The sequence below is a fragment of the Parasteatoda tepidariorum genome, chromosome 11 (assembly GCF_982258835.1).
Source record: "Parasteatoda tepidariorum strain Cologne lab strain chromosome 11, Ptep-v5.0, whole genome shotgun sequence".
NCBI lineage: Eukaryota > Metazoa > Arthropoda > Arachnida > Araneae > Theridiidae > Parasteatoda > Parasteatoda tepidariorum.
In genome coordinates, this window is record NC_141765.1 from 39613829 (window position 1) to 39638878 (window position 25050).

The window sequence follows — 25050 nt, forward strand, 5'->3', positions numbered from 1 at the left end:
ATATATAATATATACAGTGGTGGCCAAAAGTGTGGACACTTTTTGAAAGTTTCATGTTTTTCAACTTTGTGTGCTTGTAGAATATATTAATTTTCACTTAACTACAAACGTTTATATATCAAACTGAAGGTAATTTAATGTAGAATTTAATAATAAATACGGTATTACAATATCTGTATTACAAAAAAGGTTATGCAACAAATAGTCAGATCTATCTTAGATTTGCATTTTTTTAAAGTGATACTTACACAATCAATACTTAGTAGGATAACCCTTATTTTTTTAAGACAGCTTCACAGCGTCTTTTCATCGAGTGAACGAGTGTTTGGAGTTCATCTTTCGTAATCACGTGGTGCCAAGAATCAATTATAGCTTCAATAAGTTGTCTTTTATTGGATGGACGTTTTTTTCGTACAAGAATTTTCAAACATCGCCACAAATTTTCAACTGGATTGAGATCAGGGCTGTTTCCTCGCCATGGTAATATATCTATGCCTTTATTTTGAAAGCATGCTTTGCATACTTTTGCTGTGTGGCATGGAGCTGAATCCTGCTGAAAAATAAATGGTGCGTTGTTGGAGAAGAGATCCCTGATTGAAGGTACCAATTTTGGTTTCAGGGCAGTTTTGATGTATTTTTTGGCATTCAGGATGCCATCAATCACTTGAATTCGGCCCACACCATCTGCAGAGATACATGCCAAAATCATGACATTTGTTGGATTTTTTGTAGTTGCTTCAATGCAATCAGGGTGAAGCGCTTCGCCTACTCTACGTCTCACGTATTTTCTACCATCACTTCCAAAGAGCGATATTTTACTCTCATCACTCCAGATTACTTGCTTCCATTGATTTTCTGACCATTTAATGTGTTCTTTTGCCGACTTAACTCGTTTTTCGCGTTGCTTTTGATTTAATATGGTTTTTTCCTTGGAATTCTAGCTTGTAGTCCAAATCCTGATAACCTTCTTCTTATTGTTTTTGAACTTACTGCAATACCAGCTGCATTCATTTCACATCTAATGGCATCTGATGACATTTTTCTATCATGATGGCATAGCCATTTAATTTTTCTATCGTTAGTAGCACTTGTGCATTTTTTTCTGCCTGATTTGGCATCCTGAATGCCAAAAAATACATTGAAACTGTCCTGAAACCAAAATTGATACCTTCCATCAGGGATCTCTTCCCCAACAACGCACCATTTATTTTTCAGCAGGATTCAGCTCCATGCCACACAGCAAAAGTATGCAAAGCATGCTTTCAAAATAAAGGCATAGATATATTACCATGGCCAGGAAACAGCCCTGATTTCAATCCAATTGAAAATTTGTGGCGATGTTAGAAAATTCTTGTACGAAAAAAACGTCCATCCAATAAAAGACAACTAAGTGAAGCTATAATTGATTCTTTGCACCATGTGATTACGAAAGATGAACTCCAGACACTCGTTCACTCGATGAAAAGACGCTGTGAAGCTGTCTTAAAAAATAAGGGTTATCCTACTAAGTATTGATTGTGTAAGTATCACTTTAAAAAAATACAAATCTGAGATAGATCTTACTATTAATTGCGTAACTTTTTTCGCAATACAGATATTGTAATACTGTATTTATTATTACATTTTACATTAAATTACCTTCAATTTGATATATAAACGTTTGTATTTAAGTTAAAATTAATATATTCTACAAGCACACAAAGTTGGAAAACATGAAACTTTCAAAAAGTGTCCACACTTTTGGCCACCACTGTATATACAGTGAAACCTCCTGTTATGGACACTCCTGCAAAACGGACGCCTCTCAATACGGACATATTTTTAATTCCCCGGGAATCTCCTATGAATAAACCATTACGTACATTCTCCGCCAAGCGGACACTCCCGTAACCGGACGCGGACAGTCATTTTGGTCCTGAAACATTGTTTTTTATCTCTACAAACCGGACACTACTTTTTCAAAATAAATTGCAAGCTAAAAAAATGCAACTTTTCACCATTTTTAAAGCATGTAAATAAAACTTTTTGCCTTATCCATAACTAAAAATATTGTTAAGCTATTTCACCACCGAAAAATCAATCTTTCTCCTGTCACCTTGCCTTATCTTTGTAAAGAAAGGAGAGAAAATGGTACTGCACTCCTGAAATAATTCTGACATCGGCATCTTTTGATCTTTTCATCTGGACCACACAGGTTATGAGACCCCTCAAGTTGAAATGACTTCTCTCAATGCTTCTTCCCCATTGAAAATTTTTTTAATTTTCTTATCAATTTGAAGACTGTATTTAACACAACTGGGGTAAAAAAAAGGGAACAGAAGTACAATCTTTGAGGTGTTTATATAAATGAAACATTTATTCAGACACTTGATAGCTGATCAATTGTGAATAATCATCTCCATAGGTCCTCATGACTTACAGGTATGCATTACTGTGAATCATGGGAGGTTTATTTTCCAAGAAGGTATTAACCATGTTCCCTATCAAATGATAAGCTGGTGTAAGGGGATGTGAACCTAATAATTGAAACGGATTGAGGACAGTACGCTCCTATTTGGCATCATATGTCTAACTTGAGTATCTATGCTAATAGGAAAATTATATTTATTTATCTGTAGCTACAACCAGAATTATGTATTTATATCAAACTTCTTTATATATTCTTTTTTATCTTTCTTATTGTTTAAATAAATATTCTTGTAGATATTTACAATATCCTTGTAGGTATTATTTCATTATTTCTACATCTTTGAGAATATTCTAAAAACAATTTACGGTGTTAAATTTCGTTATTAGGGTACCCTTCCCGTAAACGGACAACTCTCATAAACGGGCAAATTTTTTGGTCCTATGAATGTCCGCTTAACGGAGGTTTCACTGTATATATATAATATATATATATTTATATTTGCATTTAGAACAAAATTAAGGTTTAGAATTGCTTCGGAGAAATTTGAATTGTTAACAATGACTTAAACAAAAAGTTTTATTTTAACTGACTATTATAATTTTAACTTTTTCTATAACTATACTCATTTTCTTACTCTTTTCTTTGTTTTTTGTACATTTTATATTTTTGAGATAAAATAAAAAACTTATAGTTGTTCTGCTTCTGAACACTGATGAAAACACAAAATGATGGGCTTCATCAACAATCAAAAATATATACATTTATTTTACAAATTCCATATTATTAGGGTGGCGCCCTTCAGAGAATTAAAAATATGGTAACAAAACATCATAAAAGCAATACCACAAATACAAAATTATGTTCATCGAAGCCGATGCTTTACATCCGGCGTTCAGTGGCAGACTACTATTTCATATTGTTTTACAACACATGGCTTTAGCCCTCTGACCCACCTAATGTGGTTACATCATTCCATTTGGCTTTCAGGCATAGAGAATCGGATTGACAGCAGTTGGTTTTTCTACTTGGCAGAAAGCATTTTTTTTCTTCAGCATTCAGTTTGCAAATTCACCTCTATGTATATTATCGATTTTTGGTGACGTCATGGGATTTTAAGCAAAGGCTCTCGGCGCATCTCGTTAAATTCTGGTTTAGTAAGAACACCTCAATTCTGGAATTATTTTTAAAAATTATTTTAGTATTTTATAAAATTAAAATTAAAACACTTTTAATAAATTCAGTGATTTTCAAGCAAATTTTTTAATATTTAGGTGGCAACAAAAGGGTTAACTAGTTACAAGAGTCAATAATTTGCTTGCTGAAAGTTTTTTCATGAGATTAAGGGTTCATTTAATTTTATCTAAGTTTGCCGCTCCTTTGCATTTGATTGTGCATTGAGAAAAAAATTCTCCCACTTTTCCATCTATTTAGCATCAAGGATGACTCAGTTGTTCTAATTGAAAATGGTGGGAAAGCCAGCAAAGTTTTTCCAAATTTTCTGGAAACTGGATAAAAGGTTTGTTGCTATACAGCTAACTATATTCCTACTTAATTATTAATTAAGAAATTGTCATATTTTAGCAATTTTCATATTCAAATTAAAAATTTGTAATTCCTCTTCACTTTTTCTTATTTTATTATATTTACATAGTATAAGAATAGCAATGTATTTTTTTTACTACCCTTCCACCTTCTGTTCACTGATAAGCATATCTAATACATTTCCTCCTTCTAAATCAAAGACTCCCACACTTTTCCCTTGTCTCAATTTCAAAGATCACTGGAATTTTTGCATTTTGTCTCAATTATTCTAATTCAAAATGGGGTGAAAACAAAATATTTCCCTGTTTTATGGTTTTTTGGATATTGAATAAAAGGTACTGTACTACTATTATAAATATATAGGACCGGTTGCAACCTTCTAAAAACAACTGTTGACTTTTAAAGTCTTATCAGAAAAGACTATTTTTAAAAATTCCATGAAGTTATATAGGCAAGTGGAGGACATCATGTTACAAATTTTATTGGATACATCTGTTTATTCTTTGCAAAGGAACAATATTGACAAGAGAAAGTATGAAAAATGGAAACAAATTTTAATGTTCGTTTTCTTAACTATGCATTTTAGGTTGTGTTCATTTTTTTAAACATGCATTTTAGGTTGCGTTAATTTTTTTAAACATGCATTTCGGACTACCTCTGTTTTCTTTAAGATTTTGATTAAAATTCTACGTTTTAGATTTTGAGCTGTGTGCAGAATAATAAACTCACCAACTGTGTCCGTTTTTGTTCCTTTATTCGTGTTATTTTTGCTTTATGCTATGTTGCACAAAGTATGTCCTATTCTCTTTTTGGGTGACCATTTAGTGTTCATTGAAATCAACTAACTAAAGTTTAGAGTCTTCTATTTATTTTTTATACATAAATTTATTGATATATTTGTTTGAATGTGGAACCTTTCATTTAAAATTTTAAAAAATATACGCTTATTAGTGTAATCTAAAAGTTTTTTAAATAATTCCATTTCCTTTGATCTAATTTATATTTATCAATTTAGAAATTATGTTGTCATTTGTTTATTATAGAACTCAAGCTCCTCGAAGCCTGGGTGAATATTATTTTAGAACAGGTAATTCAAGACTTTTATTTGAAAGGTTAAAAAAGTGCTTGGATGAATCTGTTAAGTTTTGGTTGGATAAATTGCAAACAACTAAACATTCTAAAGAATCAGAGAACCCAGGTTTGTTGATTACTTTTTCAATTTATGTTTGTAAAACAAAATTGTGATTAATTAATACTGCCAATATGTCCACTTATATAGGCTATGTTTATCAATAGTCAGCTTTTACAATTAAGTTATTATAATACTGTTTAGATTCTTTCTGTTTTTTCAATATTTCAAAAATAGAAATGTTATTATTCACCATATGCAAATCCCACAGGAATAATATTTAACTTGTTTATGTAAATAATGCAAAATTGTTTCATAAATATTTGATAAATTAAGCTAACTAAGTTTTGTAATGTGTTTCTTTTTTTTTCAAAATTTGTTTTTTTTAATTGTTTAGGAATAAGAAATGATTCTGAAAGCTACAGTAGTTTCCAGTAGATAGGCCTCGGCCTGTCTGTGTTTTAAAGTTTGATTGTCATGCTTTGCGAAAATTCATTTCCCACAAGCCATGCGTAATAATTTTGCAATTGCAGTAGATTTATTCAACACTTGATTTTTACAGAGATTTATCAATATTACAAGCCTATTTTGCAATGTTTGCTCTGAAAACGTTTTTTTTCCCGTATTTATTTTTTAAATTAAAGTATGAGGTGATAAAAGAAGTTTTGATTGACGAAAAACCGTATGACGTCATCTATAAATGGAGTTACAAATTCCGATTTGTAACTTAAAAATAAACTAATATGCTATATTTCTTTCTCTCTTCTCCTTATCTATACTTTCTTTATAACTATTTTATTTTCAAATTGTCATGAAACTGGAAAATAAAATCTCTTTATTCTATGCATCAATCTAATTTCTGCAGATACGTATACAGTGTAAAGTCGCGTAGCCGGAATCGGTGGTACTTCCAGAAGTCCGTATAATGGATTTTTCCGTATAATTGACCCCCAAGGTAAACAAAGCTTAAAATGATCTAATAAACGATTTGAATCTAAGAAGCAAAACATAAATAAACATTATTTTTAAGGGGAATAATGTTTTAGTATTAGAATATCTAATCAATCAAACATAAAATATGTATTAGAAAAAAAATATTATTGCTAAAAATATAGAAAACGAAAAAATTTGACAGTTATGAAAATATTAATCCGCCATTTTGATCTAGAAGGATTCAAGCAGGAAGAGGAAATTCACTTCATTCTGGAACAAAGTTTAAAATGATCTAAATCTAAGAAGCAAGAATAAATAAACATTATTTTTAAGGGGAATAATGTTCTAGTATTAGATTATCCAATCAATCAGATATGAAATATTAGAAGAAGAAAAAATTACTGCTTTAAATATAGAAAACGAAAAAAAATTGACAGTTATGAAAATAATAATCCGCCATTTTTAACTAGATCGATTCAAGCAAGAAAGAAGGGAAATTCCCGTCATTCATTAAGGTGGGTAGGTGGAGGAGAAAATTAATTTCCTCCTTATTTGTGAAAGAAAATAAATGTAGAGAGGAGATCATTCAAGTTGAGGGCGGGGAAGTGACAAATTATTGTTTTCTCTCCAATCATTTGCTGTCAATCAAGCATAAAGGCGGGGCACGCTGATGGGGTTCTCTTTATTTTTTCTTGTATGACTGAAAGAATCTACTAAAGAAAGAATCTTACCCCCTTTTTCCCCCGCCTCCTAAATATTGCATGGTCAGGGGAAGAATGAATGTTTTTCTCGGACATGTATCCTTTTAGACCTATTCAAATGTTCCATTTTAACTCCCCCTCCACGTTAACGCTTGCTGCTCTTACCCTCTTCTTTCAATAAAAAGGTTCCAGGAAATGCCTCTTTTACTAGCCAGCTGCATAGGAAAAGAGGGGGGAGGGGACACAGTTGTGGTCTTTTGAAAAAAAACCTCCCTCTTTTCCTGCATTCCGGAGTAGGAGCGTCGCTAACGGTCACTCAATGGTCTTGGTAGATCTTCTCTTCCCCTTTGTGATTTATGGGTTCAATGCATAAATCAGGGGTTCAGTGCAAGCTAGAAAAAGAGAAAATGTGTTAAAAGACCTTTTTTTTTTAAGGAAACGGGAGTTTTTTTGTTTATTTTGATTGTTAAAAAGTGTCCAGGAAATCGACCCTTCCGGGAAACGAACGTCCGGATATGGGACGTTACACTGTACTAAACTTAAAAATTTTTAACACTGTACTAAACTTAAAACTTTTTTATCATCCGAAAATTTTATTATCACTGATATAAATGTTTCATAATAAATAATTGAAGCGTAAATTTTGGGGAGAAAAATGGAGATTTGTTTTATCAGAAATGTTTCTTTTTTAAATTAAATGAAATCGTAGTTTTTTCTTCAATAAGTTATTTCCCAAAGTAGTTTTTAAATGATTTTTTTTTATATTTAACTGTTTTGGTTTGAAAAAATAAGCAAAAAGAACTTAATTTTTTAATATATTTTTTTAGAACCCTGATCTTTTAATTATGAGGAAACTTCAGCACCTTGCCCTTTCTATGTAGCAAGATAAAAACACAGTTTCCTAATAAAACAAATTTTTGAAATGAAATGAAAAATAGACAAAAAATTAAAATTGCCTGTCTATAACGTGATCGAATGAACAGTTTGTTAGTTTTTAATTTTCATTATGTTCTGCTGTCATTCTAGACTTCCTCACACAAGCCATTGTGATAGTGGTAGCAGGAGGTTGAGGGGAGAAGGAAATAAACATTTTTTCTCCCTTTCGAATTTGAAATGTTTCTCAGTTGGAAGAGACGGAATTTTCTTTTTTTTAGTTTCACTCACACTAAATTTATGTTCTGTTGTTGTCATAAATATTTTTGACATCACAGAACATCTTCAGCGAGTTTTGCCCCTCCCGCGACTGCTGTAATCATGCATTTTCTTTTTGGCTGTTCATTTTCAATTCTGAAGGTTGAAGGTCACTGAAGAATCTGCATTTTATGGACTGTGGTTCCATTTGGCCTAGTATTACTATTGTAACTAGTGAATGATATAGCTATTCTTCCTGGAATTAGGCGACCTAATGTGTGAAGAGGGAGCACAGGTATTTTAACATATAGCACTGCCTTCTTTAAATACTTTCGCTCATCTCTCCTACTAATTCTACAGAATTCCATTCATGCATTTTCGTCTTTTTCTTTTATCTTACAGTTACGTGAGAGATAATTCTTTGCTTGATGTCTGATGACAAAGTTGATGTGGAGAATTAACTCGATTTTGAACTACGTTAGTTTTGTTCCAAAAGTGAAGAATCTGATTTTGATGGATTTGATTAAATATGAGATTGGAAATATTTGAAAATAAATAAGAAGTTGGCGATTTATTTTCATTTTGTGATTAGTTTATTTTTATCGCATACACATTCTCAAACTATGATTCTAATTGGTTATACAGTCGGACTTCCGTTTAACAAACTTCCATTTTGCTTTTTTCCATGGGTATTTTTAAAAAGTGCTTAATTTTCCTTTTTTCCTAAATGTGATATTTATTTTTACCATGTTAATTTTTGCCACAATTTATTCAACCCCAATCTATTTAGGCGTACCGTCAGTCTGTACTGTATGAAAACACCGTTCGTTTTACATGTTTGATGAAATACATGCTGGTCTGCACTTGCGTATACTTAGCTGGATTCAGTGGTAAGGAATTTTGTGTCTAATGCGCAACTCTGCTGCATTTTGCAAAAGATTCTCAATTTCAGACTTAATTTTCCGCTCTCTGTAATAGAATTGAAAAATCTCTCGAATTTTTGCTGATTACGGGGACCAACTAAATATTGTCATTTTTTTTCTCTATTAGCGATAGAAAATTTCATTTATCTTGTTAATTTCATCGTTGGTGATGCACCATCGTCTACGTCAGGCAAGCAAATAAGACCGTCAATTGTCAAAAACTTGCCAATGCTGTCTGATTATGATATTTCTTCATGATATTTCTTCAAAGTGCCTTAAAATATTTTTGAGTGCTTAAAAGGTGCTTTTTTTTTTTAACATTTGGCTACACAACCTGAGTAAGTCAGACTCAATTCTTTCTTTTCATAATAATAAAAAAGATTTGATAACTAATAACTGTCTTCTAAGTATAGATTTTGTTTTAAAGATTATTATTTTTCAAGTGTATTTTCACTCATGTGATATTTGATGAAAATTGATATGGCTACCGATGTGGAGGCCACTGTTCCCCCTTTTTAAAGATGTTACCTTCTTTCTTTTAACTGCAAACAACTTATTTAATTTCAAACTTTAATTCTGTACTTGGAAAGTGAGTCGTAACCGGATTAATATGTAGTACTTATCAGTATAATTGAGTAAATCTAGGGACATTTCAAACTTTATTGTATGTTAGTGAAAGAAAAAAATACGGAAGTGCAGCCTTTACGGCGGTGCAACCTATGAGTTCATAATTAAAATTTTTAGCGATTTTTTTCTCAGGTACGGCGTAACTACTAAAAATCATTGTATATAGTTTTTTTTCTGTTTCTTTTACATAAATCTTTAAGTATGGTTACTCATGTTTTCTGCATTAATGTAATGATTTTTGCCTGTGATTATATTTTGACAAATCTCTTTTCCTTACATAATTAGGAATCTAATTAAGTTCCAGAAAAAAAATTATGAAAGAACAAAAATCTTACATTAAAATATCATGTAGTTAGAAATTGTATGTTTAAGTATGAACTGAACATAAGCATAACTAACTGAATCTAAAACTGTTTGTTTCTTATATGCCTGCTTTTTTCCTGTTGTTCATGTAGAAGAACCTTTGAAGACTTGTAAGACAGGTGTTGAAAAATGTAAAAGTACTAAAGAACAGTCCTTCAATTTAGAACTATGCAGGTAACTAAAATATCCTTCTAATTTTGTTTATCACTGTAGATATAGAGTATTAGCTTTCTTACTGAGAAATAAATATTTATAGTTTGGTTCAAGTGAGGTTAATTCAACTTTTTAGGGGAAGTAGCACTTTATAATGTTAAATTTTTTTAATTAATTTTGCAGTTGATTAATTTCAAAATAATTTTATAATTGATAAAAAAATGCACTTTTGCAAATTAAATTACTTATTTTTCACTAATTGCTTTTTTGCAGTGTATAATGTTTCCTTGTTGATTTCCTATAAAAATGTTGTTAAAAGATGCTCAAAACATATTGGATAGAAATTCAAAAATTACAATAAACCCACTTTTTTACTAGCCATTTATTTTTGCACTCTTTTACTATAAGTACCATAATCGCTCTTCATCAGCAACATAGAAGTGTTGGAGCTCTGTTAAGTTCTGGTAGAGCTGAAAATTTAATAATTCCTCTAGAAGTAAGGTAATAAATCCCATCAGTCCTATAATATTTTGAATCAAATCATTACGACTATAAATAAAATTATGAAAGTGAATACTTTAAAACAATGTTGGTAGTGGATGAATTGTTAGATAACTATTCAATTGGCATGATGAAAAATAGTTTTATGACAGGTGTGACTGAGAAATTTATATTGAATGGAATTTAATCTTTGCATAAATATAGTTTAAGATCTTATATCACTCTTATTGTCCTAATTAGGTCAAATTTAGAGCCAAATATTACGAAGTGTGGTTATTTTATTGCAAATACTTAACTGAGACATATTTTAAAACAATTACAGTATAGGACCCCAAATTCGACACTCACGGGACCGACAAAATTCTGTATTTCAGAATTTGCCGAATTTCGGATCTCTTTTGGAAATTCCAATATGGCGCCCGTATATTACAATAATTCAATTATTATACTGTTTATTTCAGAAAACTAATTAATTTCAATAAGTTTAGTTAAGTTTTGATTGTAGATTATGATGAGGTGAATTTAAAACTGTCCCATCTTAAGAAATTTCATTAATTAAAATAATCTATATAATAAAAATAACAATTTATATTTTTTATAAGCTAACAAAATTTTTTTTATAAGCTAACAACTAATAACGATAAAAAAAAACAAGCTAACAACTAAATATGATTTTAAAAAAACAAGTTATCAATTAACAAAAAAAATTAACAGTTAATATCTTATAAAAAAACAAAAGTCTCTAATTTACATCAAATTTAAGAAGCTGCAAAAGGAATAGAATTCATTTTGTACCCCATGTGGTAGTTTCATTGTCAAAAGGGTGTGGCTAATTTATGGTCAAACTGGAGAGGGAAATGTGGGGTGCATTTCGTAATTCTTTGGATTTTGAAAGATAAAAGGAAGTTACTTAGTTTAACAGAAGTTAAACTAAGTTACTTAGTTTTTTCTCTTATTAATAAAAATTTCTTTTAAAAAAATAGATCGGATTAAGTGCCGAATTTCAGGTCCTGCCGGATTAGGGGTCCTCTACTGTACTACCTAAAATCAACAAAATTGTGTGGATTTATTATAGAGTTAGTATAAATGGGGTGTCAAAAGCTCACATATGCTATTTAAAATTCGTTTGTTGTAAAAAAGAAATTAGCATTTTAAAGGTTGTGATAAAGTATGTAGAAGTATTCCAAAAGAGCAAAATGAGAAAGATGTAGGTTTTTATCAGAAAATTAATGAAACTTGATTTAGTTCTTTGTGTACATTACATCAGCAAACTTGCATATGAAAAACAATGACTTGATTTCTTTTTCTGTTGCTTCATGTAGCATAATTACATTATAAGTATTACCAGTATATAGATAAACTATGAAAGTAAAATGTAAATCATAATCAAGTAAAATGTTTATCATAACAGTGTAAAAGTAATATTTTCTGTAATGCATTTCGAAATGGTTGAAGAGCTATTATTTTCACAAATTCGTGCCTATGAACTTTTTACTCATGCAACAAAATTTTAGTTACCTGTATCATTGATTTCCAAAAGGGCTTAATGCTCAAATTGTAAATATCTCTTAATTGCAATATTTTTCAATTCTTTATTTATTTTCAAATTATATGTTTTCATGCCAGAATTAATAAGTATAATTTCTTAGGTGTATCTTTAAGAAAAGCTGTATTTTATGTGTATGCATATTATTATTCCACTAAAAATTTTTGTTTTAATATAATTAAAAATTTCTGATAATTTCAGTACCATTAAAATAAGAAACATTTTTTTAAATTTCGCATTTTTTTAAAAAAATAATAACTTTCTCGTTTAATGGAAAAAAGTAAAAAATATGTATTAATTTTACATATTTGTAAATATTTTGCTATCTTTATAGGGAGATTCATTAGTTTCACAACCTGTTACTGTTATATTTATCTATTTTGTCATTATTTTCTTTAATCTTTTTATTTGTTAGAATAATATAATTTCTTCAAGAATGGAGCTTTATTAAAAAAACATATTTTTATTTAAAAAATCTACATATTTTTATTAAAGCAATGCATATTTAATTGCTGTTGGAAAATAAATAAACTGAAATTTTTTTGACACACAAGTATGCCTGTAATGCTAATTTAATATGAAAAAAAATTATATTTTAATGATATATGCTCATATCTTATAGGATTTTTAAAGGTTTTTCTTTGTGGCTTACTGACCTAAATCTACATACTCCGAATGTTTGCTATTCTGCTTTGGATCCAAAATATTGTTGTGAACGTCTGCAATTAATTTATAATGATGATAAAGTAATTATAAAATTTCTTCTTATCTCTCTCTTAAGAATTTAATTAGTCTGCTTTTTTATTAAAAACATTTCTTTCTCGTTATTAGAAAAATGCTACAACTGCATTCAAATTAAGTGTACGAAATTTTGCTAGACATTTTGTGTTTAAAATTTTGTTTTTTTACTATCACTTATTCATTTTTTATTCCATTTTTTATTTTTTGAAACAAAAGCTAGCATCTAGCATGAAATCAAGTTACTTTAAATTATGCTTGGAGCACTAAAACCTGACACTAATAAACAGTATTCATATAATTAACTTAAGAGTTACTGCAATATAGACACTGTAAATATATATTCAATGTGTGAAATTAGGTATACATATGTGGTATTTGGCAGAAAATGTGAATTTAGATTAGCTGTATGAAATTATGCATATTTCAAGCTGTATGGTAGATATTCAATGTTTTCCTCTAACCTTTATTTGTATAGTTATTGAAATAGACAATTACCTAGATATTCACCATTTCCTATCCATTTTGGTGATATTTTGAATTCTATTACTGAAAATAATAAACGATCCAGGACAGCAGAAATGCATATTTGTGAACTCAGAGTAATTCATTTTTACATGTCATTCTACTACCAAACAGAAACATTCACAATTGCCATTCTTCAAATCATACCTATGCATATTAGAGTGAAATACTGACAAATCCTTTAAAGTAAGCTTTATGTTAAATTTAAAAAGTCATAAAATATTTGTCATCATTGACAGCATGAGTTCTGTTTACAAAATACACAAACTGAATTAAGAAAAACAGCTTACATGTCAAAGTAAAGGCACAAGTTGGCCTAGATCTGTATACTATGTGTGAGAAATATGGTTCACAGGACACTATAATTGAATGCTAACAATTTAATTTTCAATGTAATTGCCAAAAAGATCCTGAAATCTATGCTTGAGGGGAAAAAATCAATTATTTATACAATTTCTTCATTTTTTCATATTTTTTTAATAACCCTAAAACTCAACTTTTAGAAAATATGCTAAATAAGGTTTTCCATTAAATAACAGAATTTAATGTTTATAATATTTGAGGTCATTCTTTTCTTCTTAAAATACCTATTCAGTTTGGTAGTGTAATCTAGTATTATACTTATGGAATATTATTTAATATCTCTTAATTCATAACATTTAATGTGTTTTATTCATTGTTTCTGCTAATAATTTTATTTTCTTAAATTGTTTTTTATTTTATTAAGCTCTAGAGATGTATAATCTGTATTCAATTTGATATAATTTTACAGTTATTTATTGTTGGTTGTCAAAAGCAGAGTTGAATTATAGAGAAAAAAAAAATACTTATGATAAAACATAAAATTTATTACATTTTTAAAATTTTATCTGAAAAAAATTTGGCAATGTTGGCGAAAAATAGCAATGCTATTGAATTAAAATATAAAGCATATAAAAATGTGAGAATTAGTATTACCTTTTAAAATTAAGGCATATGTGAATCCTTGAAATCTTATCACTAATTATGACACCTTTACTTTGGCAAATTACATTTTACTTGTATTTCAAAAATTGAAATTTATTTTTAAGGGATTTTATTTAGCTGCACAAACATTCATGTATAGTAAAAAATATTTTGATGCAAAAGACTACATAATTAACTCTAATATTTATTTCTCTTAATTTTTTTCCTATGATGCAAGTTTTTTTTATTTCCACCTATTTGCTTTGGTTGGATACTTGCTATTCTTCTTTATAATAAGTTGCAGGGGTCCTACACATTTACCAACCTAAACGAAAGAATTTATGCAAATGTATTGTTTTGACTAGTTTAGTGCCAAAGCACAAGTTTGACTTTCTGCATGAACTTTTGAAAAAAAATTCTAATTTTTTTTTATTCATTTTTTTCTAATATGCATGTTGTCCCGATGCTAAGTTAACCATGTAAGTAACTTCCTTTTACATTATTGGGTGGTGTGTGATTTTTTCATTAATTCTTGAAATTTTGTGAATATCAAAACCATTGATTCGCTTAGTTTCACAGATCTCAAATCTGTTGGGTTTGCCTAAGTGCATAGTTTTTTAAGCGCAGTGTTCTAAGAAGCAACAAGACAACCTGGCAGCAAGTCAACAAAATATTACTTGAACAAGATTATGAAGATGATTATTTTCATTATGATAGTGAAGAAAAATTAATATGTATAGCAAAGAATTTCCCAGAAAATTGCTTCATGATTGAAATAAGCTTTAAGCTTTAAAACTTGAATGCACTTTCTATTGTTATTTGATATGATCTATTTTGATATTATTAAACAAATAGTTCATTGTTTACTTTAAAAATTTACAGCTACGTGCAATTTTGACTTCAAAAAAAATTTTACCTAGAAAAATAAAATAATTATTATATTGCTTTTGTTTTATCTTTTAAAAAATTATGTTAAATGGATCTCAAAAGAAATCTATTTATATGTAATGTGATATTTGTGTCTACTTGTTACAAAAAGATCTTTTTATATTTCAACGTTTTCTTTTTTTTCCTGATACAAATTGTTACAAAACCCTTAGATTTTTCCTGATACAAAAAATTTATACAATTTTTTGAAAAAAAGTAAGACCCCTTTATTTGCCATACTTTTTGATTGATTTTGCTCCAATGAAGTATTTTGAAGGAAGTTTATTTTGGAAAGAAGCAGTCCAGGGAATGTAGGAATAAGATATAATTGCAATAATAGATAATTTAAGACACTAAAACAATTTAATGCTTTGGTTGATATTTACTATAAGAAGTTTTGAAAAACTGAATTATTTTAAAATTTTATTTTGCTTTATTTACAGGAACTTTGGTTTGATTTAATATCTACTAATGGTATGCAAGAGATGTTAGGACAAAAACTTTCCTCATGGACTGTAAAAAAATCCTTTTCTATGGAGAGCTTTCAGTCGCAAGATAAGAACTGTAAATCGATTTTCATGATTACTATTTTTTTGTGTAAAGATATGCAAGTACTGTTGTACTTCCCTATAAGAGGCATCCTGAGACCAGACATTTTTCTCTAAATAAAAGTTCCCTTATTCAGAGGTTACATTAAAACTAAAAAATAATTAATAGTTAAAAATACTTAGTAATTCAGGTAAACAGATTTCATTTAATTATTTTTCTACTCTTCTGCATGTTGCATATCTACTGATATTTCTTGTCTACAAAGTCTTAAACTTTATTTGCTACTTATAGTCTATGACTTTGCTTTAACTTGTCAAACCAAGTATTTGGTGTTTTGAAGTCTAAATTAATTTTACTTGTTCCAAATCTCTGCCTTAAATTTCGAAAAAAGCGTTTTCAATTTCTAACTGTGTTTATCACACTGTTTATTTTAATTTTAATCTTTTCTTTTATCAAACCACCATAATAGCATGTCTCATAACCTGATAGATAACACTAAACTTCTCTTCTCTATATAACTTCACAGCCCTCGCATGATCTAAAAATATACATATTCTTACATTTTCCACATTAGAATGTTCTCTAGAATTAGCAATACATCACTATAACTGAACAGTCTGACCATCTAACTACTTTTTCATTGATCAATGTTTCTCTTATATGGCCATGGGGGTTCCTGGATGGTATGGCATCTTCTCCCTACCCACAAAAGTCTTTATATGTTAAATTATCATTAATTCCATCACATGTTTGAATTGTTCATTTCTACCTTGAAGCAGTAATCATTAAAAGAGAGAGATAAACATATTAACAAAGGATATTTTAATTATACTTTTGTGTTTCTCTACCTCTCTCTTACTTTTTGAAACTTATCTGTATGTCTTGGTTTGATGTAGACACATTATGCCTTCTATTAAAAAAAATTTGACCAATAGAATTGTTCCTAAAGTAGAGGGTGTCCCTTATAGAAAATAATAAGAATACACAAATACACCTTTTGTCTGTTAAATGAATTAGGATAGCTGGTTGTTATGAAACATTTTATTTTGATTTCAAATATATAATGAATTCATTCTATGGGCAATAATTTTTTGTATTACAAAATTAAATAAAGGAAATATTGTAAAAAGAATTTAAGGTACATATTTGTGTGTATTCCATTAAGTGTAAGCCATTTTCTATCGTATTTTGCTTCAGAATCCTTTTTAGTGTCATGCAATTGCCTGAGCAAGTGTATTTGGATTTCAATTTCCTTGATAATGATTATTTAAAGTTGAAATAGTTTGCTGGAAATGCAATCACAGCTCATCACTCACACCACTGTGATATTCAAGAGAAAGTCTAATGTGAATCTAGAAAATGTAATTTTAAGAATATGTTTCCTCCCAAATCTTTAAAATTTGAAGGAATTAAGAAATCAGTTGTCTATAGTTCTCAGGTTTTCTAAATAGCAAAGTATGCTTGTTTTCACTATTTAAAATAAGCATTAATTGCATTTATTATATGCTTAATAAATGTTTTAAAAAATTAAACCCGATTAGCAACTGTTCATGTCATATTAGGCTTTAACGTAGAAAAGCACATGAAAGACCACTGTATTTATCCTTCTAACACAAACACTGTCAACAATTGTGATGTTTTTTATCTTTTAACCAGCTTTTGATCGGATCACGAGACATCTTAAGCTTTGTAATGCAAAATCTTTCAATTGTACTGCTGATATTGAACCACCAACACTGGACATTGAGGAAGCTGCTTTGTCTTCTTGGGATTTACTGCGTAAGCTAATTGAAACCAATCAGAGACTGATTTTTGAAAAAGCCAAGTGAGTTTATATTTTTTTAATTGAAATTATATCTTTATATAATTCAATTAAAAATTTAATTACATTTAATTAACTATCATATTAGGTTGTAAAAAAACATTAAATTAAAAGTTATCTTAGCTGGTGCAAATGGTGCTCTGTACCATATCCACAAAAGGTTGGTCTAAATTAGGGATGGCAAATTTCATCCACAGTTGAAAAAGCCACTCTGGAAAATATAGGCTTCAACCAACTCAAGATAAAGAAATAACTATAATATCGAGAAAAAAAATTGACAGTTTATATTTGCAATCTATTATAAATATTACAAATATTATTATAAAAATTAAAATATTACTCAAATAATCTGCAGTGATAGGCTGAGATGGCTGCGTCATCGGTGGAGAAGCCCTGAAAATAGTACCATGAAAAACGTCACCTTTAAGAACTCCAAGGGGTCATGTCCCATAGGTAGACCTCCTACTAGAGGCTCAATGACAGCAAAAATGACCTTAAAACCCTAAAGATTGGAAGGGAGTTGCCATGGACAGGAAGTGCTGGCGTTTGTCAGCTTTTGAGGCAGCCATGGTGTGCAAGAAGCTGTTGCGCTGACAAGGAAGATTATAAATAATAGTGTTAATTTCTAAGCTATTTATTTATCATTTTTAAATATATGAAAACTAAAAAACAAGGATTGGAAAAAAAATCAATGTAATAAATTTCTTTAGAAATTTGAATAACTTTAAGTCTTCAATATTTTACATAAATTCGAATAATAAAACCACATCTGATATTTATTATAAAGAACTGCAAGAAATCCTATTAAAATTTTTCATTATTGCTAAATTAACAAATCATATACGGTGTTAAGTCGCGTATCCGGAATCGGTGGGACTCCATTAAGTCCCGTATAATAGATTTTTCCCTATAATAGACCCCCAAGGTAAACAAAGCTTAAAATGATTTAACAAATGATCTGAATCTAAGAAGCAAAAAATAAATAAACATTATTTTTAAGGGGAATAATGTTTTAGCATTAAAATATATCTAATCAATCAAATATAAAATATTAGGAAAAAAATATTGCTGAAAATATGGAAAATGAAAAAAATTTAACAGTTATGAAAATATTAATCCGCCATTTTGAGCTAGAACGATTCAAGCAGGAAGGGGAAATTCATGTCATTCTGGAACAAAGCTTAAAATGATCCAAATCTAAGAAGCAAAAAATAAATAAACATTATTTTTAAGGGGAATAATGTTTTAGTATTGGAATATCTAATCAATAAAATATGAAATATTAGAAAAAAATATATTATTGCTTAAAATATAGAAAACGAAAAAAAATTGACATATGAAAATATTAACTAGAATGATTCAAGCAAGAAAGGGAAATTTCCATCATTCATTAAGGTGGATAGGTGGAGGAGAAAAATTCATTTCCTCCTTATTTGTGAAAGAAAATAAGTGTAAAGAGGAGATCATTTAAGTTGAGGGTGGGGAAGTAAGAAATTATTGTTTTCTCCCCAATCTTTGGCTATCAATCAAGCATAAAGGCGGGGCACGCTGATCGGGTTCTCTTTATTTTTTCTTCTATGACTGAAAGAATCTGCTAAAGAAAGAATGTTACCCCCTTTTTCCCCCGCCTCCTAAATATTACATGGTATGGGAAAGAACGAATGTTTTGTTTCTCAAGGACGTGTATCCTTTTAGACCTATTCACATTTTCCATTTTAACTCCCCCTCCACCTTAACGCTTGCCCCGTTTACCCTTTTTCACAGTATTTCTTCTTTCAATAAAAAGGTTCCAGGAAATGCCTCTTTTACTAGCCACCTGCATGGGAAAGGAGGGTGAGGGGACTCAGTTGCGGTCTTTTCAAAACAAATCTCCCTCTTTTTCCTACATTCCAAGGGAGGAGCGTCACTAACAGTCACTCAATGGTCTTGGTAGATCTTCACTTCCCCTTTCTGGTGATTTATGGGTTCGATGCATAAATCAGAGGTTCAGTGCAAGCTAGAAAAAGAGAAAATGTGTTAAAAGACCTTTTTTTTTTAAGGAAACGGGAGTTTTTTGTTTATTTTGATTGTTAAAAAGTGTCCAGGAAATCGACCCTTCCGGGAAACGGACGTCCGGATATGGGACGTTACACTGTACTAAACTTAAACTATGCTACTAGTCACACTGTGAATTCACAAGTTCAAATTGCATACTAATTTTTATTGTCAAATAGTATTAAGTTTGAGTGCTCTAATCAATTCTGAAATAATATGATATATAGATCTGGAAATTTGCTATGAAACTAAAACAAATATTAAGTTGTAGTTTGTTTTTAAAGCATTAATGTGAAAAACTTTTAACTTCTGGTACTGTACTAAGTATGATTTGTTTAAATTAAAGCTATTCTTATAATGCCTATTTTAAGACATTTGTTGTATTAATCATTTTTAGTTTCTTCCTCTTTGTCCAGTTTGTTTAGTTTTTTATAACTGCTTTCTTTCTTCTTGACAAAATACCCACCCTACTAGATTTCAATAAAGTAAATGCTTCAGCATTTACCAAGTGTGTTAATTTTCTGCGGAAGTCTCCTTTACCCGTCCTTGCTGAATTGGTGTAAACCAATATTATAATTGAGTAATGGGTTTGCTTAATGTTTCAAATTTATAAAATCTAATTTTCATTTTTAAGTCCTTATTCTCAAAAGCATTAAGTGGTGACCTTATATTGCATTTGATATTCAATCTTTTAATTGCTTGGTTAAAAAAATTCTTAATTAACAATACTGGAATTGATCTGTGGCAATCCACAAACTGTATAAATTTGATCGAGAAACCTTATCCATTATATCCAATTTTTTATTTCACTTAGGATCTTTAGATAAATGTTTGGTAGAAAGGTCACACCGTCAAATGTCCTATTAACAATTCTACAACCACCTAATTTTTTTAATCTGAAACTGAAGGAAAATTTATCTATAAATACCTGGAGGTCTATTTTCCGAAAACGCTTATTTTCTGGACTCTTTTTGACAATCGAATTAAATAAATCTCTTTACCTTTTTTTTAAAAAAAAATTCCATTATTTGTTTCTACAGGAATCCTTTCAAAATTCTTCATGAATTTAGGATAGCTATAACTTAACATTTAAACTGCTTTAATGTGCACACCTTAAAGTTGTTACAAAGACAAGAGCAGTTAAAAAAAAAAACTTTGTTGAGAGAAATAAACTATGAATATTAATAATATTTGAAAGAAAAACCAGCAGATTGGCTTTGTTTTGATTTATATTATAAATCTTTTCTGTAAAAAATATCAACTCAATTCTGTACCCTGTTAAATATTTTTTTTGAATTTATCAAAAAGGATTGATTTATTTTTTTAAGTTAGGAGCTTGTTTTTAATGATATTTTTATTTTAATGCCCATGCTACTAACCCTTCTTACCAAATGAAAGAAGAGAGAAAAATGTGTGTTTATACGTGAAGGAGAATGTTTTGACTTAACTCGTGCTTACTTTCTCTTTTTTATATGTATATTTTAGTAGTAATTTTTATTTATCATCTATTATTCTATCATACTAAACTTTTTAATTAACTGTTATTTAACTAGTAACAAAACGATGTTAATTATCATTCATTTATTATTTTTTATTGAATAACTCATATTTTTTTAATCTAATACAAGGTTTATTTAATATAGCTTTGTTAAATTGCAAATTTTATTATAATTTAATTTGAAACTAATGTTTAATTCATGTCAATTTTTTAATCACGTTTTTGTAGTTTTTTGCTATAATGGTTGAAAATAGTTTAAAAATATTTCATACATTATTTGATTTGTCATCATTTGAAAGGAAATGAGTTTCAAACAGTCATTATTTTTGCTTCTCGAGCTCTGAATTTTTTTTTCTTTTTTTTTCCATATTTAAGAATTTTAATGAATCTTTCTAATTAAGCTGACTTAAAATTGCACTAGTTTATTAATTATTAAAATTGCACTTTCTATTGCATTACTTGATATTGCATGCCTTTACAACTTCAAAACTAATAAATAAATATGACTAAAGATGACAAAAAAATATTGCTCAAATCTGGAATAATTTTTGTTTTAAATTACGAAATATTATAAATGGCTATTGCCTTTTAGATATATATCTAACCCACTGTGTTCCAGTAAGAATCTAAAATAATAAGTGAAAGACTAGCTAATGTACTTTACGTATTAGTGAGAGTCTAAGATAATGAGTAAAAACCTTAAAAAGAAGATCAGAATAGATCAGATTTTTTTTTAAACTTTTGCACATCAAGCTTTGTCAACATCTCATGGTGTTCATACACTTTCATTTTATTCAATATTTTTAACTATTTTTTTTTTCTTTTTAGAAGCTTTACAGATTTTTCAAACAAACTAACGCAACTTAACTTTGACTATGAAAATTTAGTTCCTCAAGAATATGATATTTATGATACTAAGGTAAATATATATTTGTTACTTATTTATTTATAAAGTATTGTAAAGCATTCCTACATCATCCCGTTTTGGGCCGTTTGAGGTTAAGGCTCCACATGGAAAATTTAGAAATACTGCTATTTCAGTAAAAAAAGTAGCAGACATTTCTATTTTATATGACAATTTAAAAAAGTTTTGAATGTAATTTACATGTGATGTAGTCAAGGGCGTATTCGAGGGACGAGAGAAAACAGTTAAACAGGGGTAACAGAAAAAATAGCTTTTATTAAATGTTTTTTCTTAAGAAAATGACAGAGAATTTCTTTATATAAACTTACAATTTGTATTTTCTTATCATCGAAAATTTTACAAAATATGCCAATAATGTTTTTTGTGCTTTGAGGATGGCACATGCCCGTAATAAATTTTGTCCTAGAACCTGTAAAAGTTTTGTTCAACCTTGAATGTAGTTATCTTTTCCCCCCATTGCATTGTAATTTTTGAAAGCCCCGCATGGACACACCGGTCCCATTAGGCGCACATTATACCAGGTTACACTCAGTTTTATACCGCAAGCAGAGGTTATCAAAGCAAAACAGAATGACGCTACTTATTGGGCTAACTTCTTATTGTTTGTTAGGGTATGAATCTTATGTAAATGTAATAACACTGTACTAAAAATAGTTTTTTCTGCGGATTTCCGCCTTTTTTTCCAGGTGTTTCTATTTTTTTCGCTAATTTCCGCGGAAAAGTTTTTTTGAACGAGTTAAAATATTTTATGAGGAATTTAATTTTCCACGGAGCGAAAGTATTGAAGTCCTCATTCCTCCCTCTGAAGTTTCTCTAGAAATCATTTCCTTGGGATAAAACTGGTTGACCTTTATACAGGGATGATATTTTTTCGCTTTTGCCACTCGAATTTCAGCTTTTTTATCAAAAACTCCAATTCTCTGAAAGTTTCGTTTTTTTTTTATAATTATCTGCTTTTTTTTTTCTTTTTTTTTTAATTCAGTCGTTGTAGTAAAATAATTTTATTTATTTACGATTTTCAAAGATAAACAGAAAATTCAAACTATGACATAGCTGCTAACCCTTCCATATTTTTACTTATTTTAACTATTTTCTCCGCTTTTACGCACAGAAAATAAGATTTTCTGTATTTATATTCGTCCGCCCGATAACTCGTATTTTCGCAATTCAGACGTCGTCACCCTGTTGTCTGCTGTGAAAGGAAAGAAAAATAAATAAATAGAAGTGGATTTGCAGTGAAAATACTTATTTGCTCATTCAATTAATTTTGTAAATTTTTATTTATTATGTTTAAACAAAAGCAATACAGACAAGCCTTTTAGAAATCCCAAGTCCAGACTCTGCAAATATCTCGATTCTTATTCACACAATTTTAATATCAATCCTCGATTTTCGTATTTACCTGATTTAAAACTTCCGCGTTGCGATTCTTATTTATGAGATTTAAGAATCCAATATCGCATTTTGTATTCATGCATTTTTAAAATCGCGATTTTATTATCAAACATCGATTTTCGTGTTTACCTGATTTGAAAGATGAACATTGCGATTCTTATTCAGGCGATTTAAATATCGTACATTGCGATTCTTATTTACGAGATTTAAAAATCCAATATCGCGATTTGTATTTACTCTCTTTTAAAACCCTATGTAGCGATTTGTATTCGCGCAAGCTTAAAATGCAATGTCCTGATTCGTTTTTGCGGTTGTAATATCAAACATCGATTTTCGTATTTATACGTGCTTTAAAAATTAGACATTGTGATTTGTATTTGCGCAATTTAAAAATTATGCATCGTGATTCGTATTTACGTGATTTAAAAATTACGCATCATGATTTGTATTTTCGAATTTTTTAAAATTCGATATAGAGTTTCATATTTACGTGATTTAAAAGCCTCATATCAGGATTCATATTCTCTCAATTTAAAATCATGCATGTGTATTCATTCTTGTTTCCTCTTTTTTACTTTGACTTCTCTCATCCCCGAATAAATAAGGATAGTTTTAAAATAAGAGAACATTTTAGAATTTACATAGTAAAACAAACTTATCCATCAACCTGTATAATATGCATGAACTCCGATCCCGAAAAATTAGTCACCATCGCAAGAAATTCGGCCTGTGGTTTTTTTGGAATTCCCGAAAAAAATATTCATATTTACTCATTTTCCAACCAATGCATACGTGATTTCAAAATTACATTCACAGGATTTAAAGTCACACATCATGATTCCAATTTAGGCGATTATCATATATTACGTTTTGTATTCACAGGATTTAAAAGTCCCTATTATGATTCATGTTCAAGTTACTTTAAATTATGCATCACAAATCATAATAACATGATTTTAAAATGAAGCATCAAGATTCGTATTCACATGATTTCAAAATCAAATGTCGAGATACGTATTTTCATGATTTTTAAATCAAACATCTAGATTCATATTCGCTGAATTTTGAGATCAAACATCGAGATTTGTTTTCTCATGATTTTAAAATTCAATGTCAAGAATCGTATTTGCTTTAAAAATCGCACATTAAGATTCATATTCACGCAATTTAAATAGAACCTTGCTTCAAAATTTTTATTAGTACGTTGATAACATTCTGTGGATAAATGCTTCCTACATAATGCTTCCTACATAAGGATTTTAAGATCAAACATCGAGATTCGTTTTCTCGTGATTTTAAAATAAATTGTCAAGAATCTTATTTGCTTTAAAACATTAAGATTCATATTCACGCAATTTAAATAAAATCTTGCTTCGAAATTTTTATTACTACGTTGATAACATTCTGTGGATAAATGCTTCCTACATACACTTTTTTGCTCAAATATCAGGTATTTTTTCAATTATTTACAAAGTTATAGCTTGTGACATTTTCAGATATCGATTCTCATCTTTTTTGGTTTCTTACTAATCTCATCACTGTGGTATAGATCAGTAAAGAGTTTAATAAAAATGGAACAGTTTCAAAAAAATCCAAGATTTTCAAACAAATATCCCCAAAATGAGATGGCAACAAAATAGGTTGAAACTAATTACAAGAGTTAATCAATGCATGCAGAAAGTTTTTTAATTGAGATTTTGTGTTCACAGAAAGTTTTTTGTTTTATCCAACTC

The 25050-nt window shown here is 29.2% G+C and overlaps 1 protein-coding gene across 3 annotated transcripts in view; it reads left to right on the forward strand.

Moving 5' to 3' along the window:
* The window catches only part of Epg5 (ectopic P-granules autophagy protein 5), a 175310-nt gene that overhangs the window by 91928 nt on the left and 58332 nt on the right, over positions 1-25050 (forward strand). For all 3 annotated transcript variants that reach the window (XM_087155460.1, XM_087155461.1, XM_087155462.1), the window contains 6 exons: positions 4996-5150; positions 9852-9933; positions 12582-12705; positions 15538-15658; positions 17300-17468; positions 21826-21916. In XM_087155460.1, coding sequence (XP_087011586.1) covers positions 4996-5150; positions 9852-9933; positions 12582-12705; positions 15538-15658; positions 17300-17468; positions 21826-21916 — 742 coding nt within the window. The remainder of the gene's footprint in view (positions 1-4995; positions 5151-9851; positions 9934-12581; positions 12706-15537; positions 15659-17299; positions 17469-21825; positions 21917-25050) is intronic.